Source organism: Eurytemora carolleeae, unplaced genomic scaffold (genome assembly GCF_000591075.1).
Source record: "Eurytemora carolleeae unplaced genomic scaffold, Eaff_2.0 scaffold1043, whole genome shotgun sequence".
Lineage (NCBI taxonomy): Eukaryota > Metazoa > Arthropoda > Copepoda > Calanoida > Temoridae > Eurytemora > Eurytemora carolleeae.
In genome coordinates, this window is record NW_019396984.1 from 57,857 (window position 1) to 77,772 (window position 19,916).

The window sequence follows — 19,916 nt, forward strand, 5'->3', positions numbered from 1 at the left end:
TCCGCACTGCGCACTATTTAATTGTGCGCAATGAATTCATTATTTATCATATTGGTTTCAAGATCTGGGTGCACTGCAGAAATTTGGGAGTTTTGGGCCATCAATTTTAAGTGGGTACGCAGTACGCTTAAACCCCTTCATATCAGCCAGTTTATAGCTCGTAAGCTGCAGCAAATACAATTATATAAGATAATTTAAGTGTCTTTTTAAAAATGTATTTATAATCCAAACATTTTGCGTTCAATATCAACAAGAGTCAATGTTGCGTCCTAAATTTGGAAATCTATATTTAGCCCTGGCTTTGAGGGAGGCGCAACACGCAGTAAATTTATAACGCGAAAGACCAGACAACATGATTTTAAAATCACTTCCGAAACAACCCATTTTTTTCAGAGAAAACTTTCTTAAGATTGAAAATGTGAGATTTTTCTAGTCCACCGTGCGTTATGAATTTGTTATTTTTGTAATTATTGATGCCAAGTGATGCGTTGAATGTGTACATCCTGTGCTTTTTGATAAATACATTAACTGAAAAAGTCATCAGTAATTTGTTCAGCATGATTTATTTAAAATTCATGTATATATTTTATATTATTTTGGATACTGGATCCAAGACTTTGAACGCTTATAGCCCCAAATGGGGTGTATACTGTATATTTGTTGTATATAATCGTTTCAGATCGTTTATAGAACAACTTTAATCAAACTTTAAACTGTATTATGTGAAAGTTTACTCCGATTAAATTTAGCAACATCTGTAGGCTGTAGCCTAAAAAAATTAAAAGTGCATAAACGATCCGAATCGTTTTTGAATAGTTTTTCGGCCGATTTTTACGCAATACTCTTGCCAGGGTCGAAGTTTGACATAGTTACTTTAAAAAAAAAATTTACAAACTTTTGAATTTTTTTACACTAAGCTGAATTTTGACCTTGCAGAAAGAAAATATAAAGAAAAGACTACTCAAATTTTAACCACTGGAAGGCACATCACTATAACTGAATATATGCAGGAACCAACCTTTGTGAGCCATGGTGAAATAAATGAGATTTGTGTAAGTTTATGGAGGGGGCACTATCCCCCCCTTGGGCTACGCTGGCCTTCTAAGCATTAGTATACTCCATGTGTAAACAATAAAGTATTTAAATATTTTTTAAAAAAGTTAAATATTTTTCTGGGATAATTAAATACAAACTTATAATTTAAATCAATTCATGTTTTTAAATACATTTTTTTAATTTTGCAAACAATTTAAATTGTAAGGGTCGACCTAGGGTTTCCAGCAATAAAAAGCGAAAATTTTCTTTAATATTTCGCAAACTTTTTTGCGGAAATGAATTTTGGGAAAGAAAGTAAAAACAATGCGGAATTTTGCATATTTTTTCACGCGAAACAGATTAACGCAAAATCTCGGGAAAAAAAGCATATATTTTTGCATTTTTTAGAAACTTCTTTGTTAAAGTTAAAAGCAAAGAAAAAAAAACAAAAAAAATACTTAAAATTTTAAAACCTTTTCAGATTTTGTGTCGATTAAATGACAATGTAAACCATGGAAACAAAAATCGTCAACATTTATCAGCATCTTCGATTTTAAACGCTTATAGCGCCCACAGTTGACATTTTAAAGAAAATATCACAATTTGTTCGCATTTTGTGAGATTTCTCGTGCAAATGATTTAAGCATCTATTTATTGTTTAAAGAGACTGTAAAGGAAAAATGAAAGGGGGTATAGACTGAAAGCGATTCACTTTAGCTCTCGATCGCGACCCATGAAAGTTATATCTGATGTTCCTATCTCGAGAAACACATTTACAAATTTGTCAAATTTATACGAAGATTAATATATATACAATTTTGTAGAAAGCAATGGGTTTAAATAGATCAAATTCAGCAAATAAGCAACCAATCTGAAAACGATAATATCCCAGAGAAAGCTAATTATAACTTAGGTTTACTCCAATTCTAATTTTATATTTGTTATTTCTATTTTTTATAGATTTAATTCATAATATTATTTATACGTCCATATTGCTTGACCAGAAATTCCACCAATGGCAGTGCAGTAAAGTGGTCATGTGATACAGGCGGAGACACGTGACCAGTATACTGCTCTGTCATTGGTGATAGTTCTGGTCACGCGATTTAAGTTTAAGATTTTCTAAATTTTACATATATGAACTTTCGTATAATTTTAACATAGTTTTATATCAATTTTTTTTATAGTAATTAGTAATGTTTTATAAATACATCCAACTTTAAAATCAACAGCCCTTTATTTTATTTTGATAATGCTCAAAAAAATAAGAAGTTTTGCCCCCCCAACAAAAAAATAAACCTTAGTTTAAAAAATGCCCCTTTATATGTTGTAAAAATACCCTTAAATAAAAAAATTTGACCCCATAATAAAAATTCAAGATTTCCCATACACAAAATTTACCAAACTGAAAAAATAAATTTTCCCCAGAAACAAAGATTTGAGATTTCCCCAAACTAAACAAATTTCCCCCGAAATATAGTTTAAGATTTTTCCCACACAAATTTGCCCCAAACTGAATGAATGAATGAATAAAATCATTTGTTCAGTAAAATCGTTTGTTCAGTAAAACCGTTTGCTCAGTAAAACCGTTTGTTCAGTAAAATCGTTTGTTCAGTAAAATCATTTGTTCAGTAAAATCATTTTTCAAGTAAAATCGTTTGTTCAGTAAAATCATTTGTTCAGTAAAATTGTTTGTTCTGTAAAATCGTTTGTTTAATAAAATCGTTCTATCAGTAAAATTTTTTGGAAAAATCGTTTGTCTAGTAAAAATAAAATTTGGTTTGTTGACAACAAACGATGCCGATCTCTACAAATTGCCCCCTTTGACGATCTATTAGAAAATGTTTTCTTTGCCCCCAGCAATAATTTGTGGACTGTACATTTTGTGCACTGCCCAGAGTCCGGAGAAACTAAACAGTATAATTCTTCTTTAATAGAAACAGAGACCAGAGAAAATAATAGAAAAAATGGATAAAAATCTTATTTTTGTTACCAATCTTATGTGTAAAGGATTACTTACATAAATATACATATACTCCAAGGTTGGAAAATATGTTATAATTCTATCAATATATATTCTCCAAGCTTGGAAAATATGTCAAAATTTTATATATGTATATACTCCAAGGTTGGGAAGTATGTTATAAACCTCTCTATATGCATATACTCCAAGGTTGGAAAGTATGTTACAAATCTCTCTATTTATGTATATACTCCAAGGTTGGAAATTATGTTATAAATCTATATATATATATATATAAATACTCCAAGGTTGGAAAGTATATTTTAAATCTCTATATATATATACTCCAAGGTTGGAAAATATGTTCAAATAATGAGCGTCATTTATCATCGGTTAGCAGTAAAAACTGGTATGTCTTGAATTTAGCACTATTTTTCCTTCTCGGTACTGCAGTGAGATCTGTAAACAGGATATATAATTTTCTGTACAGTAATCTAATCTCATCAGTTTTTAATAAGAAAAACATGGATATTTAATCAATACTTGATCGACTGCGTTAAAGTGTACCCTTGAACGATCTTTTTATGTAGGGCAACTTAAAAATACAATTCCTTTAGGAAAACGCAAACTCGAGAAAATGAGTAAAAAATATATTTAAATGCAGATTTTTTGTTATACATGATATGCACGGCCTGCAGCCTAGCCTTAAATACTTTCCATACCTTGCCAAATATATAAACAAGTTCACTAAATTATGAAGGTTTATACTATATATATTTAAAGAATCAGCTTCAAATTCAAACATTTAATATATTTCAGAATCTTACTATACATGATTTTTAATGTCTTGCGGCAATCCTCAGTAGATCAATTCAGACCTAAAATAAAGATTAATATTATTATAGATTAATTATATTTATTATATAAGATTAATATATAGATTAATTCAGACATACATATATTTATGCATTGCTTATATTTACATGCCTTTTGAATGACAAGACAGAGAGAGAGCATGCGCGTAACTCCTTTGGGATTCTGCCTCAGGGTTGTTTTGAACAAAAACCTCTAAATCTTGAAAAGACTACATCTAGTGTTTTATCTGTGTTGTCATTAATCTATGCTGATATTCAGGTTATTAAAAGAAGTGTTCAAGAGAAGGAATTGAATTCGATATTGATCGCTAATAATTTCACTTTCATCTATTAATATCAGTCTATACCCCCTTTCGGTTTTCGCGAACGCTCCCTCTAATCGACTGTTTTCTTATTTTTGAGTCTATTTTCATTTAAGTGTTTGAAGAAATGTCAAAATAGAATTATAAGTATCTTTTTAATAGGTATTGCCAACTTCTCTCTGATATTATATGCAATTTAATTCAGATTTAGCTTTTTTCAATGCACACTAGGGTTTCTATCGAAATTTTCCTTGAACAAAATTCGCGAAAATGAACCAACGAAATTCGTTTATTTCGTTCAAAATTTTCTTCGAAGTATTTTCGACCTCATTTTCGCGAAATTTTCGTTCGATAAAAATTATAAATTTTCCATTTCGCATCAAGAAGATTGCATTTTTGCAAATTAAATAAGATTTTCAACGAAAGGTCGAAGATTTTAACGAATTTCGTGAATTTCACGAAAAGTTCGAACAAATTTCGTAAAAATTTACCAGATTTCTTAGATGATTATTTGTTAGAAAATATTAAAAGTTTTGACCGTAAGAAACATCTTTTACGTAATGATCAACTAAAAGAGACAGTAAGCGTAATTTCAAGTGACCCCCCATGCAAAGATGGCAACAACAAGTATTAGATATCAACAATTTTAATTTTGAACACTAATTATTTTCAATTGTGATTTCTCTTCAAAAGTGACTTGTTCATGTATATTATTGGAAAAAAAAGAAATCATCACATCAAACAACTTTAAGTTTAAACCAAGAAAATCGACGATATTTTTTCACGATTTTGATCAGATTCAGTTTTCCAGGGTACCGTTGTGAATCGGGCGTTGTCTTCTTTGCATGACAGTCACTTGAAATTACGCATACAGTCCCATCAATTGTAAATCGGAAATTATCGGGTTTTCAAATAAGTTAGAATTCCTTTCTTAACTAATTCATCTTTTCCAGGCAAGGTTGCGTGATTATCGTAAAATTGGAATCCACGAAACGAAATGTAAAGATTTGAAGTTAGGATTTAAAAATGAAAAGTAGTTTGCCCGCCTGCCTAGGTGCCTGCTATACAACGTGAGATATACCAGGCCTACGGGCCCAATCTTCAGGGGTGTATACGTCACATAAACAATCGTTTTAGATTCAAGAAGGAAATATTTACGTTTTTGGTTTATATTTGAAATTTATGTTTTGAGTGATGCAGACCCAGTTTACGCGTTGATCATTAGTTTACGTAAACCCTGATCTTATATTCAACATAAACACTCAAACATACAGGTATTTGTGCAGACAACTAACTTCTAGATTTCTAGATATTTCTAGTTGCTGACAACTGAATTTCTAGATATTTCTAGCTGCTGACAACTAGATTTCTATATATTTTTAGCCGCTGACAAGTAGATTTCTAGATATTTCTAGCTGCTAAAAACTGGATTTTTAGACATTTCTAAATGCGGACAACTATATTTCCAGCTGACAGCTAAATTTTTTAATATTTCTAGATGTTGACAACTAGATTCATAGTCAATTCTAGTTGCTGACAATTGGATTTCTAGATATTTCTAGGTGCTTACAACTAGATTTCTAGATATTTTTAGCTGCTGACAACTGGATTTCTAGCTATTTCTAGCTTTTTACAACTAGATTTCTGGATATTTCTAGGTGCTGACAACTAGATTTCTAGATATTGCTAGCTGCTGACAAATAGATTTCTAGATATTTCTAAGTGTTCAGCACTGGATGTCTGGATATTTCTAGCTGCTGACAGATAGATTTCTGAATAGTTCTAGGTGCTGACAACCCTAGTTATAGATATTTCTAGGTGCTGACAAGTGGATTTCTAGCTATTCATAGGTTTTGACAACTGGATTTTTCAAGGTGCCGACAATTGAATAACTAGATTTCGACATTTCGGCTGACAATTAGACTTCTAGATTTCAAGATATTCCTGGCTTCTGACAACACGATTTCTATATATTTCCGGGTGATGACAAATTGATTTCTAGATAATTCTAGCTTCTTATTACTAGATTTCTAGATATTTCTAGTTGTTGACAACTAGATTTCTAGATATTTCTAGCAACTGACAGCTGCTGAAAACTAGATTCTTGGATATTTCCAGCTGCTGACAATTTGATTTCTAGATATTTTTAGCTGCTGACAACTAGATTTTGAGATATTTTAGGTGTTGACAACTTCATTTCTAGATACTTTTAGGTGCTGACAATTAGATAGCTAACTAGATTTTTAAGATATTTCTAGCTGCTGACAACTACATTTTAGGTATTTCTAGCAGCTGACAAGTAGATTTCTAGATATTTCCAGGGGGTAACAGCTTGATTTCTAGATATTTCTAGCTTTTGACAACTAGATTTCTAGATATTTCTAGCTGCTGACAACAAGATTTCTTGCTATTTCTAACTACTGACAGCTAGATTTCTAGATGTGTCCAGCAACTAACAGCTAGATTTATAGATTTTTCTAGCTACTGACAACTAGATTTTTAGATATTTCGAGCGGCTGACAAATATATTTCTTGATAATTCTAGGTGCTTACAAATAGATTTCAAGATATTTCTAGCGGCTGACAACTAGATTTCTAGATATGTCCAGCCACTGACAACTAGATTGCAAGATTTTTCTAGCTGCTGACAACTAGATTTCTAGATATTTATAGCTGCTGGCAAGTAGACTTCTAGATATTTCTAGTTGCTTACAAGTGATAAAACTAGATTTCTAGATGCTTGTAGCTGCTGACAACAATATTCTATATATTTCTAGCTGCAGTAAATACAGATTTCTGGATATTTCCAGGCGCTGAGTGCTGACAGCTAGATTTCTAGATATTTCTAGCGGCTGAAAACTAGATTTCTGGAAATATTTCTATTGGCTGAAAACTAGAGTTCTAGATATTTCTATTGGCTGACAGTGACAGCTAGATATCTATATATTTGTTGCTGCTGACAATTAACTTATTTTTTGTAGATATTTAAAAATCTTTTTTATAATTTGAAGAAAAAAATCGTTTTTTTTAGCCTTTGTCACGGGTACCCAAATGAGTGTCCATAGACAATTTCAGTCCATTCGGTCCAGCCGTCTGGCCGGCTACAGGGAAAATACATATACATACATGTCTCGTTTTATTATATAGATAAATATAGAGATGTATTTCAATCTTTTGATATTTTTAAATGGTGAAATCTGGAGACTTGTAGATATATTTCTTATTTTGATGCTCTTTGTGTAAATTTCGAAAGTATGTTTTATTCAGAATTGTTCTATTTTGGTTTCATGAATAAGATTTAATGAATTCGATACTTAGAAGATAAACCTAGAGATGGACATCGTTTTTGTCAACGAACGAAATTTTGAGAAAGAACAAAATTTTTTGAGAACGATAAATTGTCGATCAGAAAACATCGAACTATGGACGAATGACCTGGACAGTACAAAATAAAAAAGTTTTTTTTTTCAACAAATAAGAAAAACAATTCAAAATGGTTGTTCCAACCTTTAATGTTTGAACGAATTAAATATTTTGAAAAAAAATCAAATTTGCTACTGAACAAACAATTTTTCTAATAAACTTAAAAAAAAACGATAGTTTTTTTTACTGAAAGAAAGATTTTTTTAGACTAACGAGTTTACCAAACCATCATGGGTAACCCTGTATGGGTAATGTTACGGCGTCAAACCTTATAGAAATCCAACATATGGACCCGCTACGTATAGCAACATGGCGTATTTTCCGGGAGAATTTTTTTTTATATTTTTGAAAAATTAAACGTGTTTGTAAAATATTATAGCTTATCATTATCATTATCATAATTTCTATTTTTTTAACATAACCTAGACATTAAAGGAGCAAAATAGTTTAATCGTACATTTTAGGTTTGGAAAAAATTCTTAAAAGCATAAAAAAATTTCTCCAGTAATGCTAATATGATTTCATAAAATTTCGTTTTACCATTTAAAAAAAGGATTTTATGAAAATTATATTTACTTTACACTGATAATTTAATTTTTCAAAAATATAAAAAATTTTCTCCCGGAAAATACGCCATGTTGCTATAAGTAGCGGGTCCATACGTTGGATTTCTATAAGGTTTGACTTCTAAGGCCTCTAATGTGTAATGTTACATCGTCATATATGCAACGTCCCCCTCCTGAACTTCTGACTTTCCGACCTACTGCAATGTCGGACCTACGCCAGCTGTTTATTTTCGTACAGGGTGTCCCACATCATATTAGACCGAGAACGGGTCTAAATTACGATTTTCGGGGCTAGTTAGAAAATTTCATTAGAATGAATCATTTTGAAAAATAACAAGGCTTATATAAGAATTTTCTTGCGGAAAATTATAAGTTTTTCTAGTATTAAGGGTTTATTTTGATGTTAAAGATTGGAGATAATCTAATATGATATGGGACGCTCTGTATTATTTGAAGGTTAGGTATACTTTAAAATTAAAACAATTTCTTAGCCGAGCGCTGCGATTAGAACAGGCTAGAGGGCCGGACACAAATCCATATAGCACCTGGTAAACCACGTGCTAGTATGTGGGATAATTAGTAGTATAGTGGATCTGGCGTAGGTCAGAGGTGGAGTATAGTGGATTTGCAAATTGCGTAGGTCGAAAAATACACCATCGTAAGAAATAAAACCTTCTTATTAAGCGCTTTTTCTGTCGTCTTATCTTTCTGAATCATGTTTTGAAAACTATTCCCGGCATTCCATCCGCGCCATGCGCATTCAAACAATTATGTTCACTGGCCCTAGCTCACTCACGCCGGCAGCTTAATTGTGGGCAATTCAAGTAATAATGGACATTTCTACTTAATAATAATAAGTTAAAATGATATTGTTAACTTGATCCGCTCTGATTATTAAACATATTTCAGATAAAATGTCTGATAGCTCTGAGCATTTTGTTATCCGTGTCCGGGGCCTCCCGTGGTCCGTTTCAGAAGATGAAGTAATGGAGTTCTTTTGTAATTGTTCAATTAAAGGTTAATTTATAAAATATTCAGGGAGTGGATACATTACGTCAATTAACACTTGGACAACCTTACATTTCGTCAATTACATACGCTTGGGCAATTTACAAATTTCGTCAATTAATACATATCGTCACTTGTGACAATGGGTTAAAATTTGGTCAACTTTCATATTTGAAATCGTGATTCTCAATCCCAGCTTGATTATCATGCATAACAAATCCGTGGATATTGGCACTCAAACATCGCAGGGTAATTTCCTGAAAACGATTTTTGCACCCCCCCTCCCCCTCCTATCAATTTTGTACATGGCCGCAGCGCCCGGCCTGGCCCCTAGTCTGTCATAACTGCGGCGCTCGGTCCCATAGCCAATCCTAGCCGCAGCGCTTGGCCCAGAAATTGTCTTAACTTAATCTAACCTTTAATAATAGAAAGATACTCGGGCTAATTTCATCGTGTCCAACAGGAAAATGTATATTTTGATAGATCCTCATTCTCCTCATAATATTGAGAACACGAATTAACCCCACAAACAAGGGAGTGTAGTCATGGAACAACACTATACTCGAGCTATCTGCATCCAAAGATTTCATGTTTGGTCTTAGAAGAGACTAAACTACTGTGACGGCTGTTATCTGTTAGTTTTATTTGTACAATTGTACCTTAGGTGATATCTAAATACATGTAACATGTAGACACTCTGTGAATCAAAATTGACCAATTTTATATGTGTTTGTATCAGTTGACCAAATGTATTGGGATGAAATGTACCAGTTGACGTTTGGTAACAGTTGACCAAATGTAGCAATTGACCAAATGTAAGGTTGACGAAATGTAAGGTTGACGAAATGTTAATTGACCAAATGTACATTATTTACAGAATTATCATTCCCCTTGGGGAGGGGGGTTAGTTCTTTTAACGATTTGGGGTTTATAATTGATAAATGTGACATGTAATACTTTTCCTTTTATCGTTTAACCAACATATTCAGTTATTTTCAGCGAATTAAAACTTAACGTAAATTTGCGTTCCGCGGAAACAAATATAACAAACTTAAATAATAAACATTTAAAGAAATCAATACGAACCATTTTTAATAATTAGATGATAAAGCTGGAATTCACTTCACCAAGAACCGTGAAGGAAGACCGTCTGGGGACGCCTACATTGAAATGGTTTCACTCAAGGTATTTAAAATACACATTTCATTACTGTAAACTTCATTCTTTATTAGACAAAAAATATATGCATGACAGAAGACTTAATTTAACCTTGAGATCGTCATATTTCTTTAGTTTTAGGTCGTCTTTAGTTTCATCCTTTACAAGTAACGATGTTGCTGTCTTGGCTTTTAATTTGGATTTTTAGCCGGTTATGGTTGGTATCGAGTCTCCTTGGGCTCGAAACAATAATTTTTTTTTTTTTTTCAGGATGTAAAAGAAGCGATGAAACTGAACAACAAGAACATGGGAAAACGTTATATCGAAGGTAGTTTTATGTCATTATTACATCTTAGTCGTTATCAAGGAGGTGCTTGTGCTGGCATCTATTTATTTATGAACAATAGTGACACGCTTCTTTAAAATATGATTTAACGGATAAAGGAATTGTAAACATTATTCCTCCAAATAACACTTCATTGATATAACCTGCCTATCAGATTGTTTGTTCAGAGCCCGCGATTTAAAAACTTCGGCTCGAGCCGTAATTCCTTAAACCCGACTTTAAGACCCAATCTTCGACCCAACTCTGACGAGAGCTTAGGCTCGACATAAGGAGTTAAGCCCAATGAAAATAAAACCGACCTTGGTTGGTTTAAGTGAAGAATAAGGCTCAATGTTGGGTCTTCTTCTCATCAAAACCCGGAATGCGCCAATTCCAACTATGAATATCCGCTTAATACAAAGTTAAACCGGTTTTATGAACTAAACTCTGTTGAAAATTAGATGCAACTTAAATCCGAAAGCCCGAGCCGTAAATAAGGCTCAAAACAACAGTTTAGACCCGAGTCGTATTTTTTTTGAATTTTTAAAATCGCCGGCTCTGAAAACGGATTATTTTCATTACTGATTTTAAATTTCTAATATTCTGCAGATTACTTGCATCGGAAACGACGTAAAAATTATGAGAAACTACATTATTGATCAAAAAGGAATAAACTGTCAAAATCCATTTCTAGACTTACAGCCAAAGAATAAAATGACATTCGCTAAATTGAAATATATTCTAAACATCAACATTACTGATATAAAGATTTAAGAGTTAAGTTTAAAGTGACTGTAAGCGTAATGTACAGGGATATCCATGCAAACAGGACAATGCCCGATTTACAGTTGTACCCTTAATAAATCTTTGTATTAAGCATGAATTGGATATCATTGTCAACAATTTTTGAAAAATAACAAGTGACTTGCGCATTTCTACTTCAAGAAAACATTCAGGAAATAATCAATGTTGAAAACTGAAAAGGCTTTGAAACCTTAAAAAACGACAACATCTTCCACAATACTGATCAGATAAAGGTTTTAAGGGAACCGTTTATTAAAGTTTCCCATGGAACAAGGAGTATATATTTTGTTGGAAATATATATTCCTCCCTGAAAACTGAATAGTGCATCCCCTTAAAATAGATCGTTCTTATATTTAGAAATGTTTGAGACATTTACTATGAATAGATATTAAGTGGTTTTAGTCAGCATTTGGATCAGGATTTGATCTGCATAAACATGAACCCGACGTGTTGCAGTTCAACCAGATCCAGATCCTAAGCATTGTATGTTTAACCCTGATTTTTTTTTTGCCAGAGTTTGTGTTGTATACTGAAAACCCACATTTAAAAAAGACGACCTTTACTAGTATCTTTTCCACACGGAGTACCGTTCTGTTTAGCATGTATAATCATCTGGTGAGGCGAACCGGGTCGACCTCTCGTCCAGTATATTCCATACTCCTTGGACCCGACATGTTGCAGCACCTTCGGATCCTAAACATTGCATAATCCTGATATATTTTAGTGTTTGAGGCTCGTTGGAGTGAGATGGAATGGATGATTCAGAAGAACGTGAACAAGGAAGGGAGGGAGATTCCGGAACAGGAGGGAGAATTTGTAAGTTAATTTTTCTAAATATTCTGATTGTCGTCTTTTTTCTTTCTTTCTTTTTAGTATTACAATATTTGGTGTTACGATAATGCTCTCACGGAGTGATATGTTATAATTCTGGGCCCATTATCAACTAAATGGTTATTTTGCATCACTAAATTGTGCAGTTCCTCCATCCAATTCAAGGCGTTTCTTATAGTTTCTATTTGCTTAATTTGAACTTTGTGTCTCCTGATCCCTCAAATCAATTTTTTGAACTTTTTGAACTTTAACAGATATTTAAAGAGCGAAAAATCTTTAAGTAGGCCCGGCAATCTACAATTTGCATTTGAACTCTAATCGATTAAAGATATGTGACTCCTGTTATAGATTTGTTACACTTTTCATGAAAGCTCATTATTAATCAATTTGAGTTTAGAAAGAATTCACATCTGTTTCCTACAGCATGGAAACTTTTTTCTTGAATAAGTATTTTGTTTGTTTAGGAGGCTACTAGTGAAAACGTTGTGAGGCTGCGTGGTCTTCCGTTTGAGGCTGGTAGAGAGGAAGTTAGAAGGTTTTTCGAAGGTACATACGTTCTTTTTGCATTTAAAACACAAATCTCCACTGTTTACTGGCTAATTAATAAAACTTAAAACGATGAATAAGTGAAAAAAGGATTAAATGGTTGGGTAATCTTCAGAAAATGTTCATTTAATCAATTTGAACTGCCTTGTGTCTACGGTTGGTTCAACGACGTAGCTTAAATTATTTAAATTCGGTCCAAGAACATTTTGGGTGCTTGGATAGTTGTAATTTTAAAGAATTTAAACTGCGTCTCTGATTCTACGGAAACCGGTTCCAATTGAGCGCCGGCCCAAATCTCGAAACTCTAAATAAAAAATTCAAGTGGAACCAACTATGATTGAACCGCGTCTTATATTTGAGCCACTGATTACAAAATAACACATATCTTCGATATTCATATATTTACTTTGAAAAAGTCATCTTTTTTTAAAAAAAGTATTCACGTAGTTTATTTTTTTTGTCAAATTTTTAAGTAAAGGGGGAGGATGTGATTTGAATGTCAAAAATGATGAAAATCTTCCAAAAAATTACATAAAACTTTTATTTACTTTTAATCAAATTGAAGGTCCATTATTATACGTTAATCTTGATACGCTGGTTTTAGGCCTATGTTTGCTTTTATAACGAAGAAGATGTCGAGAAAGCTTTAGAGAAAAATAACAAGAATATGGGACACAGGTAGAATTTAAAAAAAAAAATTTGAAAAAAAATTCACTTAAAATAATGCGAAAAATTTAGATTTAAAAAATTCCAGGACAGCTTAAAAATGTTTTGCTTATAACTTCATGATATAAAGATGGAGTTCAATGAATTTAAAAGAGATACACGGAACGGATCTCAATTAGAATCTCTAAATGTTGTTATTAAGAATATTTGAGAAAACCTGTCACTCACCTAATTGATACCAAAGTAAAACCAGTTTGGGAACATTCGTCCTGTGATCTCTTTAAAACTCAACATTAAAGGGACTGTCGTATAATTTCAAGTGACCCTCTAGTTACATAGTATTAGAAAACATACCTCATTTTCTTAGCTTAAACAGTGATTTATTCTGACACTAATTTGATGCAGTCGCAGACATGTCTTTGTCACAAATACATGAACAATTGAAAATAATGATTGAAAACATGGATATCTTTTTCGGGTTTAATTATACACAGCTTCTGAGGAAACCCTTGTGAATTAGATCTACCACTTTATAATTGGAGGGTCACTGAAAATTTCTCCCACAGTCCCTTTATAAATATGCATAGCTCATATCGATAAATATGGTGAATTAATTGGGTACAGGGCGGGACAGAAGGTGGGGCGGGCCCTACAGGGAGTGTTTTTAGAATTTTTTAGAATATACAGTTGGGTTTTTGTAAACGTTTGAGTGCTTTAGTATGCTGCTCAATTATTTTGAATGAATACAGATAAATAACAGTTACGAATCCAAAGTGTATTTGTATCCTTCCAGATTTTTTTCAACTGTAAATTTAATTTCTTAATTTCAAGGATTTGCTATTTATTGTGATTAATACTTATATTTGCCCCAGGTATATTGAGGTCTTTAAATCTACTCAACAAGAAGCCAACATGGAGGCTCGAGGGCGGAAGGGGGAAGACTCAGACTTTTCCTTTGGCCGGGGGGGAGGTGCTCCCAGGAGGGGGGCAGCTAGGGGCTTCGGAGGTCCTAGACCAGGACCTTATGACCGTCCCATGCCATTTGCCCGCGGCGGGATGGGGGGCGGTATGGATGGGTATGGTGACGGGATGGGAGGAGGGATCCCACCCATGGGAATGGGGTTCGGACGGGTAATTTAGATTATTTATTTTATCATAATTATCTTTTTAAATAGTATTTTTACTCCCTGTAAGCATGCATTGAAGATGGAGGGATTTTTTTATAAATAAAATAATTTAGATTTCAATATAATTTGAAATGATGTATTTGATCAGGGCGGAATGTCCGGTATGAGAGGATTGGGCGGAGGTCGTGGTTTCGGAGGTGGAGCCAGTAGAAGCTTCGGCGGTTCATTCAGCGGAGGATTCGGGGGCGGTGCAGGGGGAGGCTATGGAGGAGGTGGAGGAGGTTACGGAGCTGGCGGATATGGAGCAGGGTACGGCGAAAGCGGTTACGGAGCTGGAATGGGCGGCGGTTATGGTTACGAATCGGCTGGAAATGGATACGGAATGAGTGGCGGAGGTGGGCTAGGTGGCGGTAGCGGAATGGGAGGAGGGGCTGGAGGCGGATACGGTAGTAATGGATCTGCCTCTGGTTATGGCGCAGGAGGTACTATTTTTCTTTGTTTAATTAATACCTGTAAAGTGACTGTGGACGTTTTGTTTGCAAGTGACTCAATTAAAAAAATGCGCATGTCCGATTTACAATGGTACGATGAAAAGCTTTGGCATGATTTATGAATATTTTAGTTACTTATCATTTTAATTATTTCTATGTTGTGTTTTCTCTTATATGGTGATGAGCGGATTTCTGCTTCTAAAACTAAGTAGGAAATTGATAGAATTTACACGACAATATCTTCCACATAATTGATCGCATAAAAGGTTTAAATGGACCGCTGTGAATCAGACATGCCCCTCATAAAACGGAGGATGGTTGCTGAAATTATAACGAAATTCCTTTCTAGTTTAATTCTGGATTCTTTTTATTTATTCTTTAATCAATGATAATTGCTTTTGATGTAGTTGGAGCCGCATCTGGTGGTGGTTCACTCCCTTCACTTGGTAATATTTTAAATAAATCATAATAATTAATTCTCAGGTGGTTTATATTTTATAAATTACCCTCCCCCCCCCCAACTTATTGGGGTAGCAAATGATTCTCAAAAGAGGTGGATTTTTCAGGAAATTATCCACCCCTGTTGGCCCTTTTCTCAGCACTAATTATTTTAACAATTTTGGGAAGCAATTCTTTACATTTAAATATCGCATTGCTGTAATGAAGATCAGAATGTGAGAATTTAAATAGAATATTATGTTAAATAATTATACCCCATTCCCTGATGTAAAAATCAGTATTTTTCTAATTATTCAAGGAATATTTCACATTTTTATGATGTTCCTTGTCTCTGAAATCTGGAAAAAGAGATTTAGTGGAAAGCAACTGCGCACTGTTAAAAGGAACAAAAATTAGCAGTTCATTTATTTTTTCATTATTTATGGTTTGGCTTTTAAAAGGTTATTTCCAGGTTTTTACATCACTTAAATCTATATAATAAAGCTCTTCGCTCATATATATATGTTTATGTGATAGCTACTGCTGGTCAAACGACTAGACCAATTTGGTTGAACTTGTTTGAGAGAACCCTCTCGAGTTCACCGGGGGTAACACACGCTAAAAATCGGTTATTTCGAAAAAAAAACACACTGGGGCGGCTAGCTTACGATATTTCCCAGGGTGGGGGGGGGGGGGGTAAATGAGTTTTAAGCGCGCACTAAGCGGTTCGATATTTTTTATCCCTCTCCCTGGCATAAAATGCTCTAGCTAGTAGTAAAATAATGTTGTTTAGGTGGATATGGAGCCGGGGTAGGAGCAGGACCTATCGGAGGAGCAGGCGGACGGGGAGGGTTTGATGCTTACAGCCAGGACTCATTCGCTCCGAGTATGGGGGGAGGTTAGAACATTCTTAATAACTTGTATATGTTGCTCTATCTGCGCATTCATTTAACATTATGAAACAATAACGAAAATAAAACACGATTTTTTGATTTTATTTTCGTTGGATTTTAACTAATCTAAATTTTTTGAATTCCGACCATCTATAAGCCTTCCATGGGATCAAGGGAGGTCCCACAACAAATATGGGCTGGATCGTTTTAGAAAGTAATGGATGAGTTTCATAACTATTTTTTAAGATGTGTTATTTTCTATATGTATGATTGAGACAAATATTTTGGTTTGGTTTGGTTTAAAATATAAACCACGCATAATTTACTTTTTATTTGAATTTTAACTTTATTTAGAGGAAAATTTCAAATAATAAGAAATCCAACAGAAATCGTTGACGGGCGGTCTCTTTGATAATTAATTTACTTAATTTTAAATAAATTTATAATATTTCTAGTGCCCGGTTACCAGGGGTTCAGTGAGAACTATTTGGTGAAAATGCGCGGAATTCCGTTCTCCACCACACTGGACGATATTAGCACGGTAAGCTTGTTCAGAAATAAAAAGAATCGGAATTTTTTTTTTCATATCTGACACTTCAGGTCAATGCAACTTAGAATTTACATGTTAAACATATTTTTTGCGCGTGCCCGTGACTTAAGGTTTCTTAATGTTTCATTATAAAGCAAGAACTAACTGTGACTCCCGAGAAATATCAAACAATTTGTTTTGGAACAAAAAAAATCCGTTTTTTTAAACCGATTATTTTTTCAGTTCTTTTCCGACAAAGCGAAGGTGATTGATGCCGAGATACAGTATGGACCTGACGGCAGGTAAACTGGTTCTATTTTCTTTTAGTCTCCTGACTAGTTCTTCCTCTCGCCTAGATCGTAACCTTTTTTATACGATACTTTCATCTTAACATTCTTAAGTAAAATTCGGGCGTTCCTACTTTATTGTCCCGGCTGTAACTAATAATTTTCTTATTTTATTGTCCCGGCTGTAACTAATAATTTTCTTATTTTATTGAATCGGCTGTAACTAATAATTTTCCTACTTTATTGTCCTGGCTGTAACTGATGATTTTCTTATTTTATTGTCCCGGCTGTAAATAGTGACTTTCCCATTTTTATGTTCCGGCAGTAACTGATGACTTTTCCACTTAATTATCCCCGCTGTAGCTGATAGTTATCCCAGCTGTAGCTGATAATTGTCCCGGCTGTAGCTGATAATCGTCCCGGCTGTAATTGATAATTGTCGCGGCTGTAGCTGATAATTGCCCCACTTTCAGGGGTGTATTTTTTTAATGAAAAATTTAGGTAATTTTTCTTTTTACCCCCAAAATATCATTAATTTTTCCCAATTCAGCTAATCTAATAAAACCTGAAAAAAAAACATTATCTTGGGGAATAAATAATTTTTAAAGAGGGGGGAATGATTTTTCGAGAAAATATACACCCCGCCCAATATATATACTTAGTTCTCTATATAATTGTATTATAACTTTAGACCTAGTGGTACTGCTGAGGTTATGTTCTCATCTCTAGCTGAGGCCAAGGCTGCAATGTCAAAACACAAATCCAACATGGGCTCTAGGTGAGCTTATATTGATGTACTTGACAGAGAGATACATCAGATTGATACATCAGATGAAAACAACAGAGAGATACATCAGAATCTATATATAGGCCTATAGATAGATAGATATAATGATAGAAAGACTTGACTGATAGTAATGTCGATTTTATTGTAAGGGATGATACATAAATAGCAGAAATACGGGTTATCGGATAGAACATAGAATCAATAAACAGGTCGATAGATATTAGATAAATAGTCAATAGCAGTTGAAGGACAGATTGAAAGACGGGTTAACAGACATAAATACGAAAGGACGGATAGAAAGATACTTTTACGAACGGAAAGACAGTTTAGCGAATGGAAAGACAGTTACATTCCGAAATACGGTTTAGTGGACAGAAAGACGGTTTAGCGGACAGAAAGACAATTAAACGAACTGAAACACAGTTACACGAACGGAAAGACATTTTAGCAAAACAGTTTATCGAATGGAAAGACAGTTTTACGAATGGAAGGACAGTTTTACGAATGGAAGGACAGTACGAATGGAAGGACAGTACGAATGGAAGGACAGTTTTACGAATGGAAGGACAGATTTACGAATGGAAAGATATTTTTACGAATGGAAAAACAGTTCTACGAATGGAACGAAATTTTTACGAACGGAAAGACAGTTTTACACACGGAAAACCAATTTAACGGAAGAAATTAAGTTCATTAAACTTCGTCCCAGGAAAACTTATCAAGGCTATTAAAAATAATATTTTTTTAGATATGTTGAACTTTTCCTGGAGGGTCCGGTCTAAATATTATAAAAATCAGGTTTGTTCGAAATAAAAAAATCAGGGGTGTATATTTTTCTTATTAAAAATCTCCCTCCTCAGTCTTTAAAAATTTTATTCGCTGAATTCGGGGAAAATGTAATTTTTAGGAGAAAATAAATTTTTTAAATTTTATTTACCAAAGATTTTTAAAAATATTCACCCCTGGAATTTTTTTTTCTTTTTTCTCAAACATATCGCTTCAAGGAATATTATAAAAATGCACAAGTTTTCATTTTTGAAATAGTCGTATTAATAATAATAATAATAACTTATTTTAGATATCCGACCTGATGTTGTACAGATCATTTAAGCATGTACGCGGGTATCCCTTGTGTACTGCACAGTGTACATTCACCAAAATCAGCTGTACAATTGGCCTCAACTCACCTTCTACAACTTCTCAAGAATTACAAAATTTCAAAGTATTATTTGTTAAATCTTTCGACTGATTTTCTTTTTGTAGTTATTTTCTCTGGACAGATTAATTCGAATAAAATGTCGAATAATCTGAACCCAATAATTTGTACACTGATATGATAAGGAAAATAAACCCAAACTGATATACCTGTAATTGTACCAACGTTATTTTCTCTCATCAATATATTATGTACGTTGCTGTATTGTCTTTAAGTTGCCGATTTTTCAGACTGTTAAGTAAAATGTTGGAGAATGGTCTGAGAACTTCGTGATATATCTGAAGTAGGTTTTGTTTTTATGAGTGTATATATTGTATACAAACGTTTAGATCAAGCGCTGTCAACTTAATTAAGTTACTTGGTTAATTAAGTTACTTGGTTAATTAAGTTACTTGATTAATTAAGTTACTTGGTAAATTAAGTCCCATTAAGTTGAGAGTTAAAATATTCAAGAGGAAAAATCTTGGTTTCAGTATTGTAAACTTCAATAGTTTTTTTAAAATTACAATATGGATGAAAGGCAAACTCAAATGCTTTTGCATTTTTACCAAGGTCTAATCAGACCCACTCCCCTTTGAAAATCCCCCCCAGGTCCTAGACGTCGGGTATCTAAATCTGCAGCATTTTGGTTTCCTGGATCTTAAA

The 19,916-nt window shown here is 33.5% G+C and overlaps 2 protein-coding genes across 2 annotated transcripts; both read left to right on the forward strand.

The window, feature by feature from the left end:
• Positions 1 to 8,968: 8,968 nt before the first annotated feature.
• LOC111710783 (heterogeneous nuclear ribonucleoprotein H2) lies at positions 8,969 to 12,905 on the forward strand. Its single transcript, XM_023484915.1, has 6 exons — positions 8,969 to 8,988; positions 9,074 to 9,181; positions 10,275 to 10,357; positions 10,601 to 10,658; positions 12,185 to 12,276; positions 12,756 to 12,905. The coding sequence occupies exons 2-6, from the start codon at positions 9,079 to 9,081 to the stop codon at positions 12,903 to 12,905; spliced, it is 486 nt and encodes a 161-aa protein (XP_023340683.1). The 5' UTR covers positions 8,969 to 8,988; positions 9,074 to 9,078.
• Positions 12,906 to 13,444: 539 nt separating this feature from the next.
• Positions 13,445 to 19,502, forward strand: LOC111710790 (glycine-rich cell wall structural protein 1.0-like). The gene is made up of 10 exons (XM_023484928.1): positions 13,445 to 13,515; positions 14,376 to 14,634; positions 14,779 to 15,112; positions 15,529 to 15,567; positions 16,353 to 16,457; positions 16,908 to 16,993; positions 17,225 to 17,283; positions 17,960 to 18,046; positions 18,804 to 18,853; positions 19,134 to 19,502. The coding sequence occupies exons 1-9, from the start codon at positions 13,505 to 13,507 to the stop codon at positions 18,835 to 18,837; spliced, it is 1,014 nt and encodes a 337-aa protein (XP_023340696.1). The 5' UTR covers positions 13,445 to 13,504; the 3' UTR covers positions 18,838 to 18,853; positions 19,134 to 19,502.
• Positions 19,503 to 19,916: the final 414 nt, after the last annotated feature.